General features: G+C 47.6%; 1 protein-coding gene across 2 annotated transcripts in view; it reads left to right on the top strand.

Moving 5' to 3' along the window:
• The window catches only part of ak5 (adenylate kinase 5), a 105844-nt gene extending 80126 nt beyond the window's left edge, over positions 1-25718 (top strand). The window contains exons 11-14 of one of the 2 annotated variants that reach the window (XM_038793757.1): positions 6066-6229; positions 12207-12302; positions 13585-13776; positions 24796-25718. In XM_038793757.1, coding sequence (XP_038649685.1) covers positions 6066-6229; positions 12207-12302; positions 13585-13776; positions 24796-25116 — 773 coding nt within the window. In that variant the 3' untranslated portion in view covers positions 25117-25718. Of the gene's footprint in view, positions 1-6065; positions 6230-12206; positions 12303-13584; positions 13777-16982; positions 18033-24795 lie in introns of those variants that run through there. The other variant, XM_038793758.1, reaches the window with a different exon arrangement.
• The last annotated feature ends 1777 nt before the right edge of the window (positions 25719-27495 follow it).

The raw sequence follows: 27495 nt of genomic DNA, 5'->3' as shown, positions 1-27495 counted from the left end.
CCCGGCCCCTTCCCCGACTGCATGCTCCCTATCCCTTTGACCATCCGGCCCCGGCCCCTTCCCCGACTGCATGCTCCCTATCCCTTTGACCATCCGGCCCCGGCTCCTTCCCCGACTGCATGCTCCCTATCCCTTTGACCATCCGGCCCCGGCCCCTTCCCCGACTGCATGCTCCCTATCCCTTTGACCAGCTCCTCCAGCCCAACCGGCGCCCCCAGTCCCTCCACCTGTCCCTCCTCCACCCTCGGGAATCTCAGCCGGCCCATAAAACGCCCCATCCCCCCCCCTCCTCCAGTGGGGGTTCGGACCGATACAGTTCCTCATAGAAGTCCCTGAAGGCCCCATTGATGCCTACCCCACTTCGCACCACATTCCCTCCCCAATCCTTAACTCCACCGATGTCCCTGGCCACATCTCGCTTCCGAAGCTGGTGCGCCAGCATCCTGCTCGCCTTCTCCCCATATTCATACACCGCCCCCTGTGCCTTCCACCACTGAACCTCCGCCTTCCTGGTGGTCAATAGGTCGAATTCGGCCTGGAGACTACGCCGCTCCCTAAGCAATCCCTCCTCCGGAGCCTCCGTGTACCCCCTGTCCACCCCACCATCTCCCCCACCAACCTCTCTCTCTGCTCTCTCCTCTCCCTGTGGGGCCGGATGGAGATCAACTCTCCCCTAACCACCATCTTCAGCACCTCCCAGACCGTCCCCACTCAGACCTCCCCATTGTCATTGGCCTCCAGGTACCTTTCAATACAACCTCGGACCTGCCAGCCCACCTCCTCATCCGCCAGCAACCCCACCTCTAATCGCCAAAGCGGGCGCTGGTCCCTCTCCTCCCCCAGCTCGAGGCCCACCCAATGCGGGGCAAGATCAGAAATGGCTATCGCCGAGTACTCAGTATCCTCCACCCTCACAATCAGCGCCCTACTCATAACAAAAAAATCAATCCGGGAATAGGCCTTATGCACATGGGAGAAGAATGAAAATTCCCTGGCCCTCGGTCTCGCAAACCTCCATGGGTCAACCCCCCCCCCCATCTGGTCCATAAACCCCCTCAGCACCTTAGCCGCCGCTGGCCTCCTACCCGTCCTGGATCTGGATCGATCCAGTGCCGGATCCAGCATTGTGTTGAAATCCCCCCCCCCCCCATTATCAGGCTCCAAGTCTGGAATCTGGCCCAACATGTGCCTCATGAAACCCGCATCGTCCCAATTTGGGACGTATACATTGACCAGCACCACCCACTCCCCCTGCAGCCTGCCACTTACCATCACATACCTCCCGCCACTGTCTGCCACAACGTTCGACGCCTCGAACGACACCCTCTTTCCCACCAGGATGGCCACCCCCTGATTTTTTGCATCCAGCCCCGAATGAAACACCTGACCTACCCATCCCTTCCGCAATCTAACCTGATCCGCCACCTTCAGGTGCGTCTCCTGAAGCAGGACCACATCCGCCTTCAGCCCCTTCAGGTGCGGAAACACGCGGGCCCGTTTGACCGGCCCATTCAGTCCCCTTACATTCCAGGTTATAAGCCGGATCAGGGGGCTCCGAGTCCGTGATTGACACTCAGGAGGCTGACAAGCTGCGGCCGCACATACACGTTACACTCCCCAAAAAGATGGGTCTGGTTGTGCTGGGGCACACCCATACAGCTGGTGGGTCAGCTGGGGACAGAGTGCACCCGGGGGGGGGGGGGTCCTGGGGGGTGATGCTCGATCAATGACTCCGGAAGCGAGATTGGACGACAGTTGAAGGCTTTATTGGATTAGATGTTTCCCCCAGCAGCGCAGGTACAGAAGGCAGCTGCTGGGGAGACACAGACTCTTATACTCTGCCTTACTGGGCGGGACCAGCAGGCAGGCTCCACCAATAAAACAGCAGTCTCAGGTACCTCCCACACTAATGGTCTTACAGCATTGTCCAGGGTACCGTAATACCCCTAATACCGACTACTACAGGGGGACACCTAAACGACCCAGGCCCTAAGTTCAAAGTGGGCTGTTAGCGATATGCACAGCTGCATGGCTGCATTGCCGGCTGCGGCAATTGTGTTCCATGCCCATCCGCCCCGAACCCACAGCCCACCTCCTGGCCACCTACTAACCCCCCCCCCCCCCCCCCCCCCCCCACCACAGCAGCCGCCACGCCGGTTTCACAATTTTAAAAAAGCACAAGTGAACTGCGCCGTTGGGAACTCAGCCCATCGGAGTCGGAGAATCGCGGAGACCGCGGAGTATACCGTGCCAGGCCCGCTAATGACAAGTAAACGGTGTCCACTATACGTGCGGAATGAAACGCATTGTTGCCGTTTTTTTAAGGTGACAGCGAATCGCGATTTGGCGTCAAAGCGGCGTCTGCCGCGATTTTACCGTCGGAAGCTGCTCTCCGCCCAATCGCATTTCCCGATTTCGCTGTCGGCCAACGGAGAATCCCGTACAATTCCGTTCACGACGCCAGGACGTCGCAAAGCGCTTCACAAGGAAGGAAGTACATTTTTTTATTGTCAAGTAGCCACTGTCGTAGGGAAACGTGCCAGCCAGGCTATGCACAGCAAGATCCCAAAATTACTACTGTGACGACGACCAGCTTTCCTTTGAAATAAAATCAAAACAGAAAATGTTGGAAACACTCAGCAGGTCTGGGCAGCATCTGTGTTGGGAGAAACGAGAGTTACCGTTCATGGGACGACCTGTTTCTCCATCCACAGATGCTGCCAGATCCGCTGAGTGATTCCCACATTTTCTGTTCAGATTCCAGATTCTCCACGTCCTCCGTATTTTTCTTTCTTTTAAGTGACATTTAGGGATTTGTGTTGAGGGATAAGTATTGGCCAAGAGACTGGGAAGAATTCCACGCTGCTCTTCAAATAGTGGCTGTGGGATCTTTCCGTCTACCGAAGAGGGTAGTCAGGACTTTACCGCCTCATCTGAAAGGTGTTCTTCCTTCCACCCACACCTTAATCATTTCATAGCATTTACGGTACAGAAGGAGGCCATTCGGCCCATCGAGTCTGCACCGGCTCTTAGAAAGAGCATCCTACCCAGGCCCACATCTCCACCCTATCCCCATAACCCAGTAACCCCACCCAACACTAAGGGCAATTTTGGACGCTAAGGGATATTTATCATGGCCAATCCACCTAACCTGCACATCTTTGGACTGTGGGAGGAAACCAGAGCACCCGGAGGAAACCCACGCACACACGGGGAGAACGTGCAGACTCCGCACAGACAGTGACCCAAGCTGGGATTCGAACCTGGGACCCTGGAGCTGTGAAGCAATTGTGCTAACCACTATGCTACCGTGCTGCCCAATTGCAATCTATACTACTAATTTTGACATGATTGCGCCACCGCATCAGATGATGCAACCAGTAACAGCTCTCAGGTCATAGGGTCCTAAGAGATGCTCCTACCTCAAGATCAGGCCGGCACAGAAGCACAGTTCACAGCTCCAGGGTCACAGGTTCGATTTCCCACTGGGTCACTGTCTGAGCGGAGTCTGCACGTTCTCCCCGTGTCTGCGTGGGTTTCCTCCGGGTGCTCCGGTTTCCTCCCACAAAGATGTGCAGGTTAGGTGGATTGGCCATGTCCAGAAAAAAGGTCAGGTGGGGTTACGGGGATAGGGTGGAGGTGTGGGCTTAAGTAGGGTGCTCTTTGCAAGGGCCAGTGCAGACGTGATGGGCTGAATGGCCTCCTTCTGCCCTGTAAATTCTATGATTCTATGAACATAGTTGCAGTATTCGTTCTGGTGTCTGCGTCTGAATAAAAGGCTCAGCCTGTAAGACTGGGCTTGGAATCAATACTCTCTACCAATGAATGAAACAGTGAGAGAATTGTGTTGCAAAATGGGGAGATGGCGGTAACATCACTGAACAAATAATCCAATGCCCAGGCTAATATCCTGGGGACGTGGGTTCAATACCCACCACGGCAGCTGGTAGAATTTAAATTAAATGAATAAATCTGGAATATAAAGCTGGCCTCAGCATCATCGATTGTCATAATAAAACCTGCCCTTTTTCTGGTGTTTTTGTCCTGCTATTACTCAGGATGGATTCCGCAGTGAACACAAAGACTACAAAAAGCAAAGTCTAATAAACAAAGCTCAACTTATTACACTACTTTTTATTCAGTTCGATCACTGTTCTTAAAACAAACAATATTATAACTAAACTAAACCACAATCTACACTATACTAACACCTCCATCTTAAATTGTCCTCTGTTCTGCTCCTATTCTCTCTAGCTCTCTACACTGGCCTCATATCCTCTCCCAGAAGCCTGAGAGGCATTCCCTTTTATAGGTCAGCTCCCCGGCTCCATCTAGTGGTCGGTTAGGGAATTACATCAACCCTCAATGTGCTAGACATTATCCATAATGTCACACTTTTTGGGGCAGGAAATCCACCGGTTGAGTGCTGACTGCCCTGTGCAGTGGCCCTAGTAAACCACTCAATCCAAGTAGGAGTACGGAGGGGCAATAATTTCTGACCTTGCCAGTGGGACCTACATCCTAACAACTGCACAATATTTGTTAATGTCCCCAGGAAGGAAAGTGGTGATGGGTTTGTCTGTCTGCTCCACACACCCAGAAACCTTCAGTGAAGCAACAGTGGGCGGCCGTGATCCATTCATTACACTGTATGAATGTAATGAATGGATCACGGCACTGTAAAATTCTGGAACACTGACGATTAGAATATTTCTGATCAGTGGCATAGCGGGGTGCATTCTCCGCTGTCCGTCGCCGGCAGTGGAGTTCCCGACCTGGCGGAGAATCGAGCGCCAGGCTAAAAACAGGACTGGCGCCGGGCACCGATCCCGTTCTGATGCCCTGGTCCCCCGCCAATGGCAGCTGCGAATTACACGCCGCACATTGGCGGGGGGGATGCAAGTGTGTCTTTTGATCCCATTGTCAACCTACGAACGGGCTAGAAGCCCAATTCTCCATGTCCCAGTGATACTGCGGCCCTCTCGGCCGAGATTCACCCAGATGTAGATTAGTGCAAGGAAATTCAAGTGTGACCCTGACGCGGTGGACCCTGCGGTGGGTCAAGATGGCAAATACGTAACGTCGGTGCCCTCAAAAGCCATCAGAGGGTCCACTCCCCCCCAGAACCCAAATCCTACCCTCCCTGCCTCCCAATAGACCCCAACAAAGACCCCCATCAGATTACTAATAGAGAGTCCACATCAGACCCCCAGAGACCCCCCCATCAGAGCCCCCCAAAGGAGACCCCAGTTCAGAAACCTCCATCAGACCCACCCATCAGAGACACAGCCTGAAGGCTGAAGAGTAGGCTAAAGAGTAAGATAAATCACTTCATTGCCATTTACCCTTTCCTGACATCCACTGCCTCAGAAAGACTTTTTTTTTATACGAATTCATGAGATGTGAGCGTCGCTAGCTGAACCAGAATTTATTGCCCATCCCTGAGGACGTAAGAGTCAACCACATTGCTGAGGGTCTGGAGTCACATGTAGGCCAGACCAGGTGAGGACGGCAGATTTCCTTCCCTAAATGACATTAGTGAATCAGATGGGTTTTTACGACAACAATGGTTTCATGGTCACCATTAGATTTTTAATTCCAGATTGTTTTTATTGAATTCAATTTTCACCATCTGACCTGGTGGGATTTGAACCCAGGTCCCCAGAGCATGACTCTGAGTCTCTGGATTACTAGTCCAGCGACAATTCCACTATGCCACTGCCTCGCTGTCTAATTGAACTGAGTGGCTTGCTCGGCCATTTCAGACGGCAGTTAAGAATCAACCACTTTGCTGTGGGTCCGGAGTCACATGTAGGCCAGACCAGGCAAGCACGGCAGATTTCCTTCCCTGAAGGACAGCGGTGAACCAGATCGACAATGGTTTCATGGTCACCGTTACGGAGACTAGTTTTATATTCCAGATTTATTAATTGGATTTAAATTCCACCAGCTATGATAGTGGTTTCTGAACCTGTGTTGCCAGAGCATTAGCTCGGTCTCGACATTACTGGTACAGAGACCATGCAGGTTTACGTCTCAAATGACTCACATATGGTTCTGTTAAGGTGGTCCGGGCTCTGGGAAGGGAACTCAGAGCAGGAGGGTAGCAGAAGAGTATGGCTTCACCCATCTGTCCGCACAAGACATTCTCCGTAACACGATGGTGGCCGGGTCAGACAGGAGAAAAGAGACACAGGAAACCGTGGAGCATGGGGACCTAGTGCCTGTGGTGAGTAAAACCCGGCTATCCTGAAACTGCACTCATTCCCAACACGGAACTGAAGTCTAATCTTTTCAAAAGTAGAAGGGATGAAGATTTGCTTTCAAACTAAAGCTTGACATTTCTCTTTGAAGATTTAATGGGCCATTCAGACACCGTTGGAGCAATTGAATACCCTCCCCTCTGGCAGGTTTGGTGGTGGTGGTGGGGCATGTAATCGGGTGAGAGGGTGACAGTTAAGGACTCCGCCCTTCCAACTTCTGAGAACCCCCATTTAAGCCATGGACAGCCTTCGAACCTTGCTGCCAATTGAGGTCGCCAATTAATGCCTACTCGGTGTCTCTTCCCATCGCTGCTGGTATTAACGCAGGGATGGGGCTGGGCTTACCATTCAGGGAGCATGACAAGCAAGCCCTGGCATATTTGGTTGTGGGCTCTGGAGGTCACTCAGTGAAAGTCAATCAATATTTGATTGAGGGACACCACATTGGAAAAGGGGGGGGGGGGAGAGGGGGCCCACTGAAAGTTATCCTTCTACCCATGCTGCCAACTTCCCTCCTTTGCAACCCCCAGCGTACAATTTCTTTACCACCCCCCTGCCCGCTATTACTTACCTGGGCATGGGATCCCTCCTTGATTTGAGGCCTCGGTGGATGTAGTGCTTCCCTGTGTCGTGAATGAGTACAGAAGAACTCCCAGCCTCTGACTGGCCAACAACTCACTTCAGGCTTGACTTCCACCCCAGGGTCCTTGATCTTGAGGTAAGGCTTCCCAAGTGCCTGAATGCCCTGCAGGGGGGGTAATTGGGCTACTTTGGTGGGAGATCTCTCCGGAGTTCAGAAGGCTGAAAAGTGATCTCAAAGATACAAGATTCTGAAGAGACTTGGTAGGGTAGACAATGAGATGTTGCTCCCCTTGCTGGAGAGTCTAAAACACAAAGGCACACTCTCAGCATAAGGGGCTGATCACTTACGACTGAGATGAGGAGAAATTTCATCACTCAGATAAGATTGATAAGGTACCACACGAAAAGCTACTTAATAAGATAAGAGCCCATAGTCATAGTGTTGTACAGCGAAGAAAAGGCCCTTTGGCCCATCGAGTCTGCACCAACAGTAACTATCCCTAATCGCACATTAATCCCACTCACCAGCACTTGTCGCATATCCTAGAATGTGACGGTGCTTTAAGTGTTCATCCAAGTGCGACGGTTCCAGCCTCCACTACCTTCCCAGGTCGTGCATTCCAGATTCTCACCACCCTCTGAGTAAGGTTGCTTCTCAAATCCCCTCGGAATCCCCTGCCCCTCACTCTAAAACTGTGCGCCCTTGTTATTGACCCCCTTTCAAGCACGGGGACCAGCTGCTCCCTATTTACCCTATCCAACCCCCTCATAATCTTAGACACCTCAATCATATCCACCCTCTGCCTTCTCTGCTCTCAAGGAAACAATGCAAGCCTTTCCCGTCTCTCCTTATAGCTCAGATGCTCCATCCCAGGCAACAGGCTGGTCAATCTCCTCTGTACCCCTTCCAGTGCAATCACCCCCTTCCTATAGTGAGGTGACCAGAACTGCACACACACTCCAGCTGTGGCCTAGTCAACATTCTGTACAGCTTCAACATAACCTACTTGCTCTTATATTCTATACCACGACTGCTAAAGGCAAGTGTCCCATACGCTTTTGAACTACCCTAATTCACCTGCTGTGCCACATTCAGAGATCTGTGAACAAGTTCCCCGGGATCCACCTGTTCCTCTGAACTTCCTAGTGTCCTGCCATTTATTACATAATCCCTTGTCGTGTTTCTTCTACCAAAGTGCATCACCTCACTTAATTCCATCTACCACTGCTCTGTCCATCTGACCAAACCATCTATATCTTCCTGTTATATGTCTATATCTTGCTTGCCATTTTAACAAAAGACCCTGAGCTCCCAAGCCCACATGTCTGTTCTTGGCCTGCTGCAATGTTCCAGTGAAGCTCAACGCAAACTGGAGGATCAACATCTCATCTTCCAGTTAGACACACTACAGCCTTCCGGCCTGAACATCGAATTCAACAACTTCAGATGATCAGCTCTACCCCACCTCAACCCATTTGTTTTCATCCCATTTCATTTTAACTGTCTATTATCATTTCTTTCTTTCTTAATTTATATTTAATTCCCCCCCCCCAAATCTTATCCACCTTTCCTTCACCTTTCTCCTCTTTGCTTCCCCCTTCCCCTTCCCCTACATCTACAGTTCATCCTCTGATGGTAGTTTCTCTGCAGTTTGACCTTTCACACCTCTTGTCCTCTCTGGGGACTGCCATTAACACTCTTTCCCCTTGGTATCTGGGGCCATTAGCACCCGGTTCCCCTGGGTTTCTGTGGCTATGACTCATCTTTCATTCTCACTCCACAGTATAAATATTTCCCACTTTCTCTGTCTGTTAGCTTTGACAAAGAGTCATTGGACTGGAAACGTTCGTTCTTTTCTCTCCCTACAGATTTTCCGGCATTTTCCCTTTCGTTTCAGATTCCAGCAGCCGCAGTAATTTGCTTTTATAACTTCCCCTTTTCTTCAGTGTTAACCACCCGAACAATCTTGGTGTAATCTGCAAATTTACTTATTATTCCCCCCACATTCTTGTCTATGTCATATACAGAACACTGGCTCCAGTTTCTCAAACAGCCTTCTGCCACCACCCTTTGTGTTCTATTACTGTTTCGGATCCACCTTGACAAGTTTCCTTGAATTCCATTTGCTTCAACCTCCTCAGTCTCCCATGTAGGACCTGGGTCAATAGCTTTGCGAAAATCCATATAAACTACATCAACTGCACGTCCTTCATCCACACACCTGGTCACTTTAGCAAACAATTCTATTAAATTTGTTAGCAATTACCTCCCCCTGACAAAGCCATGCTGGCTATCCCTAATCAAGCGCCTTTCCAAATGTAAATGAATTCTCTCCTTCAGAATCTTCTCCAATAGTTTCCCTACCACTGACTCACTCGTCTGTAATTCCCTGGTTTATCTCTACCACCCCTCTTGAAAAGTGGAACAACATTAGCTGTCCTCCAGTCCATTGGCACTCCCCCCTTCGCCCCCCCCCCCCTCCCCCTCCCTCCCGACCAGGAATTTAAAACTTGCGCTAGAGCGCCTGCAATTTCCTGCCTCACATAATAATAATAATAATAATTGCTTCTAGTCACAAGTAGGCTTCAATGGAGTTACTGCGAAAAGCAACTAGTCGCCACATTCCGGCGCCTGCTCGGGGAGGCTGGTACGGGAATTTAACCCGTGCTGCTGGCCTTGTTCTGCATTACAAGCCAGCTGTTGAGCCCACTGTGCTAAACCAGCCCCTACCACAGCAGCCTGCAATGCAATTCATCTGGGCCTGGGGATTTGTCTATTTTTAAAAAATATTTTTATTCTCCTTTTTCACAATTTTTCTCCCGAATTTACACCCACCAGCAACAAACAATAACCAACAACAAATATCTCAAACCCCATAACAATAACAACGATCCCATCCTCCCCCCCCCCCCCCCCCCCCATGCCCAGACATCAGCCCGCATGTTAACATAAACAAATGACAAAAAAGGAATCAGGGATTACCCATAGCCACCTTTAACATACATAGCCCCCCCCCCCACCCATCTACCCCAACTAATGTTCGATGTTATCCAGTTCTTGAAAGTGCAGAATAAATAGTGCCCATGACTTGTAGAACCCCTCCGAGCTTCCCCTCAGTTCGAACTTAACCTTCTCAAGGGTCAAGTATTCCAACAGGTCCCCCCTCGCCACGCCAGGGGACAGGGTGGAGAGGCCGCTCTCCATCCCAGCAGGATCCGCCTTCGGGCGATCAACGAAGCGAAGGCCACGATATCTGCCTCCGCACCCGTTTCCAACCCTGGCTGATCCGACACCCCGAATATGGCCTCCCGGGGGCCAGTTTCACATGCACCACCTTGGAAAACTGCCCACGGTCCTCACAGTCTCATTTCCTGAATTCTGTACCTACGCCCTCCTCCTGAGTGAAGACTGATGAGAAGTATTCATTTATAGTGTTGGTCATTTATGATCATGGTGTTGAAGGTTGTATATTGGAGGATTGGCTGGTAGAAAGCAGTTGGGGGTTAGAGGCACATTTTCAGGATGGCAACCTGTGACTAGTGGAGTGCCACAGGAATCTGTGATGGGTCCATAATTATTTACAACATATGACTTGGACGAGGGAAGTAAATGTACTATTGCCAAGTTTGCGGATGACACATAAATAGGGGGGAAAGCAAGTGGTGAGGATGAGACAAAGAGTCGGGAGAGAGGGATATAGACAGGTTAAGTGAGTGGGCAAAAACTTGGCAGATGGAATGTAATGTGGGAATATCTGAAGTTATGCACTTTGGTGGGAAGAATAAAGAAGCTGAATATTACTTAAATGGAGAAAGACAGCAGAAAGCTGCTGCACAGGATGTGAGGATCCTCGTGCATAAATCATTAAAAAAGTCAGCATGTAAGTTCAGCAGTAATTGGGAAGGCAAATGGAACGTTGGCCTTTATTTCAAAGGGAATGGAGTATAAAAATGGGGCAGTCCTGCTAAAACTATACAAGACACTAGTTAGACCACAGCTGGAATACTGTGAACTGTTCGGTCCTCTTATCTAAGAAAGGATATACTAGCATTGGAGGCAGTCCAGAGAAGGTTCACCAACTTGATCCCGGGTATGGAGGGATTTTATTATGAGGAGAGGTTGAGTAGACTGGGACTGTACTCGTTGGAATTTAGAAGGACGAGGGGGGGATCTTATCGAAACATTTAAAATTATGAAGGGAATAGATAGGATAGATGCGGGCAGGTTGTTTCCACTGGCGGGTGAAAGCAGAACTAGGGGGCATAGCCTCAAAATAAGGGGAAGTAGATTTAGGACTGAGTTTAGGAGGAACTTCTTCACCCAAAGGGTTGTGAATCTATGGAATTCCTTGCCCAGTGAAGCAGTTGAGGCTCCTTCATTAAATGTTTTTACGGTAAAGATAGATAGTTTTTTGAAGAATAAAGGGATTAAGGGTTATGGTGTTCGGGCCGGAAAGTGGAGCTGAGTCCACAAAAGATCAGCCATGATCTCATTGAGTGGCGGAGCAGGCTCGAGGGTCCAGATGGCCTACTCCTGCTCTTAGTTCTTATGTTCTTTTAAAATGAGCAGCAACCTTACTGAGACATAGAGGATTCTCAGGGGGGCTTGGCAGGGTAGATGCCGAGAGGGCGTTTCCCCTTGTGGGTGAGTTGAGGACCAGAGGGCATCATCTCAGAGTAAGGGGTCACTCAGTTAAGAGGAGGAATTTCCTTTGGGGAATTCTTAACCGCAGAGAGCTGTAGAGGCTGGATCATTAAATATGTTCAAAGCTGAGATAGACTGATTTTTATTCAGTGAGAGAATCAAGGATTATGGGGATAAGGCAGGAAAGTAGAGTTAAGGATTATCATATCAGATCAATCATGATCTCATTGAACGGCGGAGCAGACTCAGTGGGCCGAATGGCCGACTTTTGCTCCAACATCTTATGGTCTTAGAGGGTTGTGAATGTTTGGATGCTCCATTGCTGGGCCTATTCGAGACTGGGATGGGCGGGTTTTTGGTTTCCCAGGGGATAAAGGGATATGGGGAATGGATGGGAGATTGGAGTTAAAATCACCCACGGTCATACTGAATGGAGAAGCAGCTTCGCGATCTGCCGCTGGTCACGTTTTTTTACATAATGATGCTGTTAAGATGATCAGCTCGGATCTGATACACAACTTTACCAAACGGTCTGCTGATACTGTGAAAACCCAGACGTGCCGATTGGACAGCTCCCATAGACCTGTCCCAGCAAGCCCTGGGGGGGGGGGGGGGGGGGTCACTTTCCAAGTGGTGAATTATTTTGGCCAACTGTTGTTGAATTTCTGTGGCTGTACCACTAACCTTACACCTCTACCTTTTTTTAAATTCTGCAGATACTAAAAGATGCCATGATGTCTATGGACGCCAAAGGAATTCTGATTGATGACTATCCTTGGGAACTGAAGCAGGCAGAAGAATTTGAGAAGAAGGTGAGTATAGACATAACTATCCATCCCCACCCAGTGGGAGACGAGGCAGGTGTGCCGCTCCCAATATTAATTCATTGCTCATTCTTGGAACGTGCGTGACAGCAACTCCTGATCGTTAGAATAAAAGCAAAATACTGCAGATGCTGTACTTCTGAAACAAAAACAGAAAATGCTGGATGAACTGTGCAGGTCTGGCAGCATCTGTGGAGAAAGACCCATAGTTAATGTTTCGAGTCCTTATGATTCTTCTTCAGAACTGAAGAGGGATAGAAACGTGATGGATTATATAGTTGGAGAGGGGGAGTGGAGAAGGTGGAGCAGGATAGAAAGTCAGCACCTTCTTTAGTTCTTAATGCTACATTAACTCACTTTATTTTGCACCCATGACATCTTTGTCAATTGCTCCTTGGCCCCCACCTCCCCTTGGCCTCCTACTCTGCTCCACCTCCTCCACCCTCCTCTCCAAGTACATAATCCATTCCATTTCTACCCCTCTTCAGCTCCGTCCCCTCCAGTCACACTCTGACTATCATTACCTAAATAACTCCTTAGCAATGCTGCCATGTCCTTTTGCTTTGTAAACCTACATATCCCCTGTAGCTGCTACACCAGCTCACTCAGTCATGTTGCAGGGAGAAGCTAGAGCTGTTTCTTCAATGTGTTGCTTCAGTAAGAATTATGCTGGAATGGGAAAGAAAATAATGGCATCGTGTTCCTGATAAAAAGATATTCGCTTTTATTCATTGGGTTGCATTGCGGACGGAGGCCGAGGGCTGCGAGCGGGTGTCTCAACCGGAATGGGGAAAAAAAACAGGAAAAAACTGGGAAATAAGAATACTGGTCCAAACTTTTATTCTCTATTCCAAGACTTCCAACACCGAATGTAGCCCGACCTCTCCTGCGGTATTGGGGAAAGTGCCAGACATCGTGGCCAAGATTCCGCCGACGGAGAATCTTTTATATAGACATTAAACCGAGACCAGGCTGCCCCCTTGGGCAGATTCCATGGTGCTACTTTGAAGGACACAGGAATTCTCCCTCGTCTCCTAGCCACTCTTTACCCCCCAACCAACATCATTAAAATGAACTACCTTGACATGATTTTGTTGTTGTTATTTGGGGAGTATTCAGTATATCAAAAGTGGCTGCTGCCTCTCCCACATTACAAACAGTGATTATCACGGGCCATGATGCAATTTGGGACGTCCGTGGTCACAATCGCTGCACATCGTTCCGTTTGTTCTCCCTGAATTGAATTTTCCGACTCTTTCTTCTCTTCCAGGTAGCGCGACCCAGTCTCGTGCTTTTCCTGAGCTGTTCCAGAGCCACGATGAAGCGACGGCTTTTGAAATCTGCTCGGAAGAGTGACCAGGTCACTGGCGATGAAGAGCTCATCACCAAGCAGATCGAAGACTACCTCTCAGCAACTCAGCTAATTATTGAAAAGTACCAAAGGGACAATCTCATACGCAAGGTAAACTTCAAAAAGATTACTATCTAAATATTGACTCTGACTCCAGGACATCGCAAAGCCAATTGAGAACCTTTCCAGTAGGAAGTCACTGTAATGATGGAAAAACAGCGGTCAATGTGCAGGCATTAAGATAAGATCCCACAGTGATGATGATCAGCTCATCTGTTTTGTTGATTTCCATGGGATGGGGTGGTGGTTTGTGGCCTTCAAGTGCAACCTAAACTATTTCCATGGCCAAACGAAGCAGGTGAAATAATACAGACACCAATTCCATATTCTTGTGGTGGCCAATAGGCAATTGGCCTGCACTGGCAGCTGTCCGAAAATGTGATCTAAATCATAAACTTCAGGTGGATCCCACTGTCCTCCAAAAATAGGTAGTCAGAAAAAGTTAGAATTAAAACCGCTTCTGGGTAATATTGTACTGATCATCCCCCCCTCTCCCCCTCACCCCCGACACCCTAAAATCTCCTGGCCCCCCCCCCATGGGTCGACATGATTATATTTCCAATCCTGCCCACTTGCCTTATTCACTCACTCACTGAGCCCCTTGCTTCTCAGTGGCTGGACCTTTAAACTTACCTGCTGTACAGCAGCTAGCGCCATGTAAAAGGGAGCGTGGCGTCCTTACCTCCAACTGTGCCCCCCCCCCCCCCCCCCCCCTGTAAGCCTTGGGAGCCCAGTGATGCTCCGCTGAGCTCGCCTGGCCAGAGTTCCAAGGACAGGTGAAATAGGAGCGGTTGAATTTCAAGGTAAGTAATGATGAGCAGAATGGCAATCTGGCTCAGTTCCCCCTCCACCCGCAGTTACGGGTAAAGCTGTAAGGTTGGGACGTAAATGTTGGGCAAGACACTGGGGAGAACTCTACTTTTCTTTAAAATAGTGTCATGTGATTTTTTAAAATAAATTTAGAGGACCCAATTATTTCTTTCCCAATTCAGGGGCAATTTAGCATGGCCAATCCACCTACCCTGCAAACCTTTGGGTTGTGGGGGCGAAACCCACGCAGACACGGGCAGAATGTGCAAACGCCACACAGACAGTGACCCGGGGCCGGGTTCAAACCCGGGTCCTCGCCGCCGTGAAGCAACAGTGCTAACCACTGCACCACCGTGCCACCCCGGTGTCATGTGATATTTTACGTCACCTATACAAGGGAAGACAGGTCCTTGGTTTAATGTCACATTTGAAAGATGTCACAAGCAACAGGTCTCTTTACTCAAGTGGGTTTATTGTTTGAAAAATGTATAAAATCTGATTCACATATACACAATCAGTCACAGAATTCTAATAGGTTACATAACAGGTATAACTAGGGAAGTAGAGAGTGTTGTGTTCTCTACTTTGCTTTACCTGGATGGCTCAGATGCGTGGTGTTGAATAAAGAACACCAAGCTTTGTTAACAAACAAAGCTACAAATTTATTTATACTACTAAGATTCGTTCACATTCCTAAAGTACAAGGTTATTACATTAAACTATGCTATCTCTAGCTACAGAACTCTCAAATACACAACTGTTCCTGTGCCTCACCATCTTGTAACACCTTCTAACTCCCAGAATCCCCAAAGTCACATGATATATATATATATATATATGACTGTTCTGTGGTTCCCTTTAGTGGTAAGAAGCATTATCATTAATTTGTTAACTCTATACAGCCCCTTTTTAAAAAAATGTTTGGAGCTTTCTACAAACACATCTGTATCAAGAGCATTGTATGTTCTTTACATGTAATTGAGTACTGATATTGTACAGTAGTTTACAATTTTTAACAAACTTTTTACAGTCCACAAATGGAGTCTGTACTCAGTCTTCACTGTGGTAATGTGGTACATAACCAGCAAGGCATCAGTTCAAATCGATCAGGTGTTCGACTGGTGAAACTACGTTTGTTGTCTGACCTGGTCTTTCTTCTGTGCTTATGGTGTTGATTTTGTGTGTCCTGTTTGCTACCTGTTTTTTTTTTAGCAAGGACCAACTCTACTCGACTGTTGGAATGATGTTTTCTCTTTCTATATAATGTCCTTTTCTTCCTGGCATTTGCGTGAACTTGGTATGATCTACACACACATTTGTCTGTTTTATCTCGAATGGTAGTTGTTTTGCACACACTGTCCTTGCTTAGTTGCCATCTGGATTGCATTCTGTACTGTATAGTTTGTCAACTGAGGCTGCAAGTTCAAACACTTACTTGTCATTGAATTGCAACGTGTTGTTTAGTTGTCCTTTGCTTTCACAGTCGTGTCTTTGTGTAAATTCTGTTGTTCTGTAGTTACTCTGTCTGCTCAAGATCAGTTCCTTTTGGCTTGTCTGATTCATTTTCAAACATTTTACTATCAGTGTCCTTTGAATTATCTGATTTATCTTTGAACTTTGTGATATCAGTTCCCTTTTGATATTCTGATGTATCGTTGAGCTTTGTGATACGAGTTTCTTTTAGATGATCGGATATATCTTTCTCATCTGGAGTCAACTTCTCCAGGATGCCATTTTCTTGTTGGCTGTTCACAATTGATGTGCTCTCAATCGATCTGTTCACTGTTATACTTTCGTTGTTACGTTCTTGTTGCTCATCGTTTGTTTCTTCACTGTTGTCATTGCTGGCAAATAAACCAGATAGACCATAGACCTTTATAGTCTTCTTCCTATTGCTTATCATCTGTCTCTTCGCTGTCATCATCAGATGATTGCGGTTTCATTTCTCATGGGCAGTTACAATGATCCTCTGTCTTCACACTGTCTGGAACAAAGTTGTTTAACGAGGCTCAGGGCTTCACACGTTCGCTCCCAATATGGACTATCGATTTGTATCCACGATGGCAAATTGCACGATATAACTTGATTGTGCACCTCTGCTTCTAGGTTACACCCACCCTAACATTTCACTCGCGTTCCTACTGTAGTTGATCAGCCGTTTCTCTCACTCAAAAACTGTTGGTTGAACTCTCAGGTGGTTGAAATCGGAGAGCCGAAGGGAATTTCACTTGTTCCGGTGACACGCTTACAGTTGATAAATGTGCCATTCACCATCAGTGGAATTGTCCATTCATCTAGATTTGGAACAATTGTGATTGGGTTTGTTTTTTCAGCTTCTGAAATTCCCTGTGTACCTTTGTCTACACTTTCAATTATATCCATATCGAATATATCTTCCAAATCTATTTAATCTTCTGTGATGTTGAGTCTATCTTCTTTATTTTCAGATTTGTGAAAATGTTCTTCTTGTTTTCTGCTGCAAACTTCTTGTTCAGCTGTTGGGTGAAATTTCATCAATGTTCTGCATTGCAAGGCAAAATGATTCCGTCTGCTTCACTTTGAACATCTTTTTCTGCAGGCTGGGCATTTTTAAAGTGGCCGTGGCCACAGTGCCAAAACGTCATTATGCGCAAATCGATCGTCGTCCGGAGTGTGCTCTTTTATTGCATACGCAACATTGTGCACATGCGCAGAATGGTCATCTTCCAGATGGTGTCTTTGCTTTAACTGTGCATGTGCAAATGTCCGACTTCTGAAGCACGTTTTTTTCCCAAATGCACTTTCATAAATTGGTCTTCTTTTCCTGCGTGCTGACATTCTAGCTGCCCTAGAGCTTCAACGGAGTCAAAAGCTTTCTCGTTACTTTCCCGATTCAACATTTCGGAACATCTATTTTTAGTTGCTTTACTCGCACAGGACATTTGAATAGAGTTCTCCAGCATTACTTTTTGTTGCTTTTGCAGTCGTTCACCCAGCTTTTCATTTCTTTTCAGCTCACAATAGCTATCAAATTTTTCAATGACCACATCAAACTTACTTTTTAAAATTTCATTGTCAAGTGCAATGAGTTGTACACTTCAATGGCCTATGGTCCAGCCAAAATGAGTAACAGCACAATCTTCCGCTTCTCACTGACTGCTTGGAGGTTTAAGGCTGAGAGGTAGAGTTCAAACTCTTGTTTGAAATTTTTCCAGTTCACATCCACATTACCCAATGTCCTGAATGACTCGAGTCTGCAGACCCTCCATGGAGCTTCGGCTCGGTATTTTTTTGTTATGCTGCTGGTTGTTACGATTGGAGTCTGATTGTTGCTACTGGACTCTGGTTGAGATTTTGTTTTTGCAGGCTCCTTTTCGTTCTTCAAACGGAAATTCTTTCTTTGTCCCTAAACATGACTATTCTACTCTAGGAACCAGCCCTGGTACCATGTTGGAACCTTACTATTTAAAGTTGTCAACTCCTGGTAACATGTTGTGTTCTTCACTTTGCTTTACCTGGATGGCTTGGATGCGTAGTGATGAATAAAGAACACCAAGCTTTGTTAACAAACAAAACTATAAATTTATTTACACTACTAAGATTCGTTCACATTCCTAAAGTAGAAGGCTAATATATTAAACTATACTACCTCCAGCTACAGAACTCTCAAATACACGTACTGGCCTCCCTGAACAAGCGCTGGAATGTGGTGACTAGGGGCTATTCACTTAATTGAAGCCAACTTGTGACAATAAGCAATTATTATTATTACACAACTGCTTCTATGATTCACCATCTTCAATTACCTTCTAACTCCCAGAATCCCCAAAGTCACATGATATATATATATATGACTGCTCTGTGGTTCCCTCTAGTGGTAAGAAGTATTATCATTAACTTGTTAACTCTTTACATCCCAGTCAATATACATATCATTACAGTGAGGACTTTAAACTAAATGGGGGACTAGTCTGTAGAGGGGATACGTAGGCTTCCAAAGCAGAAGGATATGACAGAATTACAAGGCAGATATTTAGGTAAGGATACCCAGAGTATTTCAGGAAGGAGCAGTGTGTACAAAAATAAAAAAAATAGCAACAAATGGGGTCGAAAGGGATAAGAATAAAATTAATGACTCTTTACTTAAATGCACATAGCATTCAGCACAAAATAGATGAATTAACGGCACAAATTGAGGTTAATGGGCATGATCTTATAGCAATTACAGAGACATTGTTACAAGATCATCAAAACTAGGCAAGGATATGTCACTTTTCATAAGGACAGACAGGAAGGAAAGGGTGGTTGGGTAGCTTTGTTAACACAATGTGGAATAAGAACAATAGCGAGAAATGATCTTGGATCGGAAGAGGTAGAATCTATATGGGTGGTGGGAAGAAATAACAAAGGAAGATGACACTGTTGGGAGGAGTCTACAGGCCTCCAAACAGGAGCTATATTGTAGAGGCACAGAGTTGAACAGCGCAGAAAAAGGCCCTATGGCCCATCGAGTCTGCACCAGCAATAACTACCTTTAATCTCACGCTAATCCCACTTCTCAGCACTTGTCCCATATCCTCGAATGGATGTTGAGGTGCTCGTCCTCGTGCCTTTTAAAGGTGTGAGGTTCCAGCCTCCACTACCTTCCAGGCCGCGCATTCCAGATTCTCACCATCCTCTGAATGAAAAATATTTTCTCAAATCCCCTCGGAATCTCCTGCCCCTCACGTTAAAATTATGCCCCCTGGGGGGCAGCACGGTGGCGCAGTGTTAGCATGGCTGCCTCACGCCGCCGGGTCCCAGGTTCGATCCCGGCTCTGGGTCACTGTCCGTGTGGAGTTTGCACATTCTCCCCGTGTTTACATGGGTTTCACCCCCACAACCCAAAGACGTGCCGGGTAGGTGGGTTGGCCAGGGCTAAATTGCCCCTTAATTGGAAAAAATTGAATTGGTACTCTAAATTAAAAAAAACAACTATTCCTCCTTGTAATTGACCCCTCAGCCAAGGGGAACTCTAGCTGATTGTGTGGGGGGACTGGAACCTGGTGCAGGAGCCGAGGTTGGACAGATCACGGCCGTGCTCACTGGTCCCATCAGGGGGGGCAAAGGCGCTAGCTGGGCTAATGGTGGAAATGGGAGGGGTGGACCCTTGGAGGTTCTGCACCCAGGGGAACGGGAGTACTCATTTTTCTCAGCAGTCCATAGGGTATCTCGCGGATTTACTTTTTGTGGTGGGAAAGGCTTTGCTGGCTGGAGTCAAGGGGTCGGAATACTCTGCAATTGCTGTGTCAGATCATGCGCCACATTGGGTGGATATGGTGCTGGAGAAAGGGGGTAGTGCAGAGGCCAGGGTGGAAACTGGATGTGGGCTTTTGGGGAACCAAGTATTCTGTGAAAAAATTGAAACGGTAATTAAGGAATATGTAAGATTCAACTGTACGGGTGAGGTGTCAATGGCAGTCGTCTGGGAGGCTCTAAAGTCGGTAGTGAGGGGTGAGGTAATTTTGTTTAAGGCCAGGGTGGACAAAGAGGAGAGGTTGGAGCGGCGGAGGATAATAGATGAGATGTTGGAGGTAGATAGGAGTTATGCGGAGGATGGGGACCCAGCGATGCTGGGAAAGAGGAAGGAACTACAGGCGAGCTTCGACCGACTATCCACCAGGAAGGCGGTGCGCCAACTGAGGCGAGCAGTTTATGAGCATGGAGACAAGGTGGGGCATATGTTAGCGGGTCAGCTCCGAAGGAGGCAGCAGCAAGGGAAATTCTTCAGGTAAGGGATAGGGCCGGGAAGTTGGTGGTGGCACCGGATCTGATTAACAAGTTTTTGAGGAATTCTACGAAAGGTTGTACAGGTCAGAGCCACCCGGGGGAGACAGTGAGATGCTGGAATTTCTGGATGGGTTGGAGTACCCGAGGCTAAGGGAGGGAGACAAGGCTACATTAGAAGGAGCAATACTGGAGCAGGAGATAAAAGACGCGATTGGGAGGATGCAGTTGGGGAAGGTGGCAGGGCCGGATGGGTTTCCGGTGGAATATTATAAAAAATTTAAGGATAAGTTGGCACCCCTGATGGTGGGGATGTTTTGAAGAGGCGATAGGGAAGGGGGTGCTGCCGCAACCTTGGGGCAGGCATTGATTCACTGTTGCTTAAAAGGGATAAGGATCCGACGGAGGTGTGGGTCTATAGGCCCATTTCACTTCTTAATGTGGACGCAAAGGTATTGGCAAGGTACTAGCGGGTAGGCTGGAGGGGTGCCTCCCGAAAGACGATAGGTGAGGATCAGACAGGGTTCGTGAAAGGGAGGCAGCTGTTTTCGAATATTAGGAAGGTTTGAACGTCGGTATGGCACCGGTGGAAGGGAAGGAAACAGAGGTGGTGGTGGCACTGGACGCTGAGAAGGCGTTTGATCGGATGGAATGGGGGTACCTGATCGCAGTGCTGGAACGGTTTGGGATTGGACCAAGATGTGTGAACTGGGTAAAGTTATTATATAAGGAGCCGAAGGCCAGTGTCCGCACAAACAATATCAGTTTCTCTCTCCACCGTGGGACGAGACAGGGATGTCCTATGTCCCCCCTGCTGTTTGCGCTCACGATTGAGCCGTTGGCCATCTCATTAAGAAGTTCGGGAGCATGGAAAGGAATAGTGGGGGGGGGGGGGGGGGGATAGAGCAGAGGGTGGCCTTGCATGCCGACGACTTGCTGCTGTATGTGTCGGAGCTGAGTGCATCGATAGGAGGAATATTGGAGTTGCTGCAGTGTTTGGGTCTTTCTCTGGGTACAAGCTGAACTTGGACAAGAGTGAGTATTTCATGGTGTCTCAACCGGGGGTGGGGGCAGGGGTGGGGGGGCTGCCATTCCGTAGGGCAGGGACTCACTTTAGGTATTTGGGGGTGCAGGTTGCCCGGGAGTGGGGAAGGCTTCGCAGATACATCATCACTAGTTTAGTGGGGAGAGTGAAAGCCGACCTGGCGAGGTGGGATGGTCTCCCTCTGTCACTGGCGGGTTGGGTACAGGCGGTTAAAATGAATGTGTTGCCGCGATTTGTTTATTTTTCAATGCCTACCGATTTTCCTGCCAAAGTCTTTTTTCAGGGAGGTTGAGGGGAGGATTACCTCGTTTATATGGGGAGGGAAGGTGGCCAGAGTGAGGAAGGTGCTGCTACAGAGGGGAAGGCAGGCAGGGGGTTTGGGTCTCCCGAACCTGATGTACTACTACTGGGCAGCGAATGTGGAGAAGTTGCGGAGCTGGGTCAGAGGGGTTGATTCCCAGTGGGTCAGAATGGAGGAGAGTTTGTGCAGGGGGTCGGGGCTGAAAGCACTGGCAACAGCACTGCTCCCGATAGCTCCGGGGAAATACTCAGGGAGTCCGGTAGTAATAGCTTCATTGAAAATCCGGAGGCAGTTTCGCCAACACTTCAGGGTTGGGGGCAGGGTCAAGGGAAATGCCGATTCGGGGGGAACCACAGATTTGAGCCAGGGAGGTGGGACGGAAGCTTCGGAGATGGGAAGAGAAGGGGATTAAGACTCAGATTTGTTTCCCTCGGGGTCAATTTGCAGGATTGAGGGAGCTGGAAGCGAAGTATGGGCTGGAGCAGGGAGAAGTGTTTAGGTATATGCAGGTTCGGGACTTTGCCAGGAAGGAGATACAGAGCTTCCCGGAGGAACCCCGGCCTCCACGTTGTTGAAGGAGGTGCTGGCGGCAAGTGGACTGGAGAAGGGGACAGTGTCAGCAGTATACGGAGCTATGTTGGAAAAGGATAAGGCACCACTGGAGGGGATCAAAGCAAAGTGGGAGGAAGAATTGGGAGAGGTTATAGAGGAGGGTTGGTCCTGGTGTGAGGTGCTCCGGAGAGTGAATGCCTCCACCTCATGTGCGAGGTTGGGGCTGATACAGCTGAGGTGGTATACAGAGCACACCTCACGAGGGCGAGGATTGAGCCGATTCTTTGAAGGGGTAGAAGATGTGTGTGACTTTGGGGGGGGGGGGGGGGGGGGGGGGCTCTAAATCACGTTCCTATGTTTTGGACCTGTCCAAAGCTTGGGGATTACTTGGAAGGTGGTTTAGGTAATTTCCCAAGGTGGTGCATGTGAAGCTGGACCCGGGTCCCCGGGAGGGCCATATTCGGGGTGTGTCGGATCAGCCAGGGTCTGGAAACGGGTGCGGAGGCAGTATCATCAGCCTTCACCTCGTTGATCGCCCGAAGGCGGATCCTGCTGGGATGGACAGCGCCTCATCCACCCTGTGCCCTGGCGTGGGCAAGGGGACCTGTTGGAATACTTGACCCTTGAGAAGGTTAAGTTCGACTGAGGGGGAGGACGGAGGGGTTCTACATGGGCGTTATTCATTATGCACTTTCAAGAACTGGATAACATCGAACATTAGTTGGGGGGGGGGGGGGGCGGTGGCTATGGGTAATCCCTGATTCCTTTTTCTTCTCTTTGTCATTTGTTTATGTTAACATGCGGGCTGATATTTGGGCATGGTGGGAGGATGGGATCGTCCCACCATGCCCATCACGTCTGCACCAGCCTTTGGAAAGAGCACCCTACTTAAGCCCACTTCTCACCCTATCCCTGTAACCCAGTAACCCCACTTAAGCTTTTGGGACACTAAAGGCAGTTTAGCATGGACAATCTATCCAACCTGCACATCTTTGGATTGTGGGAGGAAACCGGAGCACCCGGAGGAAACCCACGCAGACACGGGGAGAACATGCAGACTTCGCACAGACAGTGACCCAAGCTGGGAATCGAACCAGGTCATAATGTAGGAAAATGTGAGGTAGTTATGCACTTTGGTCGGAAGAATAAAGGAGGTGAATATTACTAAGAGGACAAAGACTGCAGAAAACTATAGCAGAGAGATTGGAGGTCCTCATTGCGTAAATCACAAAAGCTAGCATGCAAGTTCCAGCAGTAACTGGGAAGACAAATGGAATGTCGGTGCTATTTCAAAGGCAATGGAGTATAAAATGGGGCAGTCCTACTAAACTATACAAGTAACTAGTTAGACCACAGCTGGAATACTGTGAACAGTTTTGGTCCCTTTATACTAAGGAAAGATACACTGGCATTGGAGGCAATCCAGAGAAGGTTCACGAGGTTGATCCTGGGTATGGAGGGATTTTTTTAAATAAGAGGTTGAAACTGTACTCATTGGAATTTAGAAGAATGAGGTAACCTTATTGAGACACAAGGATTCTCAGGGGCTTGACAAGGTAGATACCGAGAGGCGGTTTCCCCTTCTGCGAGAACCAGAGGGCATAATTTCAGGGTAAGGAGTCACCCATTTAAGGAGGGAATGAGGAGGAAATTCTGAGGTTAGTGAATCTGTGGAACTCTTATCTCAGCCTTGAACATACATAACCCCCAGCCGACAGCATCTGCAGTAGACAGATTTTTAATGAGTAAGGAAATCAATAGAATTTACATTGCAGAAGGAGGCCATTCGGCCCATCAGGTCAACACGGCTCTTGGAAAAGAGCACCCCAAGCCCACGCCTCCATCCTATCCACATAATCCAGTAGCCCCACCCAATCGGTTTTGCACACAAGGGCAATTTAACAAAGCCAATCCATCTAACTTGCCATCTTTAGACTGTGGAGGAAACTGAAGGAAACCCACGCAGACACGGGGAGACGGTGCAGAGCACACGTAGAGGCAGTGGCCTAAGGCGGGAATTGAACCTCGGACCCTGGAGCTAATGAGCAACAGTGATAACCACTGTGCTACCTTGCTACCCAATCAAGGCTATGGGGGCTAAAGGGGGAAAGTGGAGTTGAGGCTATCAGATCAGCGATGATCTCATTGAATGGCAGAGCAGACTGGATGGGTTGAATGGCCTACTTCTGCTCTCAGGCCTTATGGTCTTATAACAGGTCATGCTTTCGGAGATTTTAGAGGAAACAATCTGACCCAAGATGTTAGATTAACAAATTTACAGCCTCAACAACAATGTTTAAATCAAAACAAAACGCTGGGAAAACTCAGCAGGTCTGGCAGCGTCTCTGGAGAGAGCAGAGTTAACGTTTCGAGTCCAATATGATTCTTCTGAACTGAAGACTAAACGTTAACTCGGTTTCCCCTCACCACAGATGCTGCCAGACCAGAGTCTTCCCAGCATTATCTTTTTTTGGTTTCAAGATTTCCAGTATTCGCAGCATTTCATTCCCAGTTGCTGTCCCTTGACTTGTGCTAGGAAGTGAGCGGACGCAGATGTCTCAATTTGAATCTTTTGTCTCTAAATCATACACAAACTGTAATCTTGCTGTTTTAACAGATAAATGCAGAAGAAATGCCTGACAAAGTTTTCGTCAAATCTGTGAAGCCATCGATTCTATTCAAGAGAGCAGCAAAAGCGACATGGCTTCGGACGGATTCTTGTGTAGAAAATGAGCTTCCTCTGGGCATCCGAGTCACAGAATGTTACAGCACAGTTAAGAGATCATTCAGCTCATTGGACTACGCTGGTTCTCTGAAAAAGCCACCCACTTACAATAACGACTTGCATTTTACCTTAATGGAGGAAAACAACACTTGTGAGGAAAAGTCAGGCAAATGTGGATGCAGAGACAATAATAAGAAGGGCAATTTAAGTTGATCAAAAAACACATTAACTGCATGAAATTAAAAGAAAACTCTGGGGGTGGGGGTGGGTATTTTGTAGCTGTGAATTTATTAAATGCAATTTTAAAACCTTTATCTGCTTCATCTATAATGGTGATCATTTGAAGGCACAAGACATTCCTTCCCTTTCACAGGTCCCTATCCAATTCCATATTTTCTATTTCTGCTTAAATCCTTCATTTGCAGTGACAAATAGACGGGTGCAAGAAAACATATCTACCAGTGTCCCAGGAGTGCTGCTAAGATTAATGAGCATTGACTGACAGGTGGAAAACCCTCTGGTCCATTCAGCCTGTCCCACAAAACTGCAATGCCTTGTTAAGCACAAAATACACAAGTCCACCCCTATCCAAAATCACATGATGTCCTGGAAGATGCTGTCCACAAATTTGAAATCCAAGACGAATTAGATAGAAGATTGCAACCAGTCCAGACCACTCCGCCCGGATTAATATTAGAACGCTCAAGGGGCAGCATGGTAGCACAGTGGTTAGCACTGTTGCGTCACAGCACCAGCATTCCCGGCTTGTGTCACTGTCTGTGCGGAGTCTACACGTTCTCCGTGTCTGTGTGGGTTTCGTCCGGGTGCTCCGGTTTTCTCCAAGTCCCGAAAGACGTGCCGTTAGGCAATTTGGACATTCTGAATTCTTCCTCAGTGTACCCGAACAGGCGCCGGAATGTGGCGACGAGGGGCTTTTTACAGTAACTTCATTGCAGTGTTAATGTACAGTAAGAAGTCTTAGAACACCCAGGTTAAAGTCCAACATGTTTGTTTCAAACACTAGCTTCGGAGCACTGCTTCTTCCTCAGGTGAGGAGCACTGCTCCTTCCATTCACCTAATGAGCAGTGCTCCGAAAGCTAGTGTTTGAAACAAACATGTTGGACTTTAACCTGGTGTTGTAAGACTTCTTACTGTGCTCACCCCAGTCCAACGCCGGCATCTCCACATCAGTGTTAATGTAAGCCTACTTGTGACAATAATAAAGATTATCCAAAATATGCAATACTTTTTGTCTTCATGAGGTACAAAGAAGTTGCATTTATTTATAGTGCCTTTTCATGACCTTAGGAAATGCAAAGCCAGTTAAGCACATTTTAAAGTGTAATCAGTGTCATCATGTGGAACACACAACTGACAATTTGCAAAAAAAAAGTTGTATTAGAGGGAAAATATTTGGCAGATTTCCCCCCCACGTCAAGATATTGTTGTTTACTTGAGAGAGCAGGCTTAAATAATTTATCACATCCAAAAGACAGCGCTTCGGCTGAAGTATTAGCCGAGATATGTGTTTAAGTCACTAGAGTGCAACTCATAACCACAACCTTCTCACTCGCAGCCAAGAGTGCTGTTACTGAGCTACAGCCGAATCCAATGGCACTGAAAGGCATGGAGCATTGAATCAAACCTTAACCAGCTTAATTCAGACAGAACAATGCAAGAGATCAGATGATTGCGAGTCCTATTCTAAGTTGAGATTTGGGCATAGCTTTTGTGTCTCAATTGTAATGAATGTGTTTGCGAGTGAGGAAAAATTGACTGCAGACTTTTTAAAAAGAGCAACACTAATAGGAATACTGTATTGCATTATTTAATCTGAAAGCGAGTCTGGGTAGCAGGACTGAAGTGATCTATATAGCAGCCAGGGTATAACTTGTAAACTTAATCTTGCGAGATTCCAATTTTTTTTTTAAAAGGAAAAGACTTGCACTGTAACATGCTGAATATTACATCAGGACTTCCCAAAGTGCATTAACGCCAATTAAGCACCTTTGAATATATAGTGACTGTTGTGAATTAGAGAAATACAGCACAAGGTCCCCAAAACAGCTGTGACAATAGATAATGTTCTGAAATGAAATGAAAATCGCTTATTGTCACAAGTAGGCTTCAAATAAAGTAACTGTGAAAAGCCCCTAGCCGCCACTTTCCGGCGCCTGTTCGGGGAGGCTGGTACAGGAATTGAACTGTGCTGCTGGCCTGCCTTGGTCTGCTTTATAAGCCAGTTATTAGGCATGTGCTTCAACCTTTTGAGAGATGTTGGTTGAGGGGTGAATATTGGCACCAGCAAGAACTCTTTCTCTTCTTGGTAATAGTACGTGATCATGTACAGATACCCAAGAGGGCAGACAGGACCCTGGCTTAATGTCTTGGCTGAAATAAAGCATCTCTAGCAGTGCAGCACTCTCTCAGTACTGTGTTAAAGAGTGCCAATCTGGATTATCTGCCTTTAATGTGCACACTACCTTCAAGTGAAATGAGATGGTCAGAGAGAGCATCTCAAAACTGAGCCTCCACGAGGTGCCGTGGGATCTACATCCTCATGGCCCAACATATCCCTCACTCTACCATTA

Source organism: Scyliorhinus canicula, chromosome 4 (assembly GCF_902713615.1).
Source record: "Scyliorhinus canicula chromosome 4, sScyCan1.1, whole genome shotgun sequence".
Lineage (NCBI taxonomy): Eukaryota > Metazoa > Chordata > Chondrichthyes > Carcharhiniformes > Scyliorhinidae > Scyliorhinus > Scyliorhinus canicula.
The sequence above is the reverse complement of the archived record's forward strand: the minus strand, read 5'-3'. Positions and strand labels throughout refer to the sequence as shown.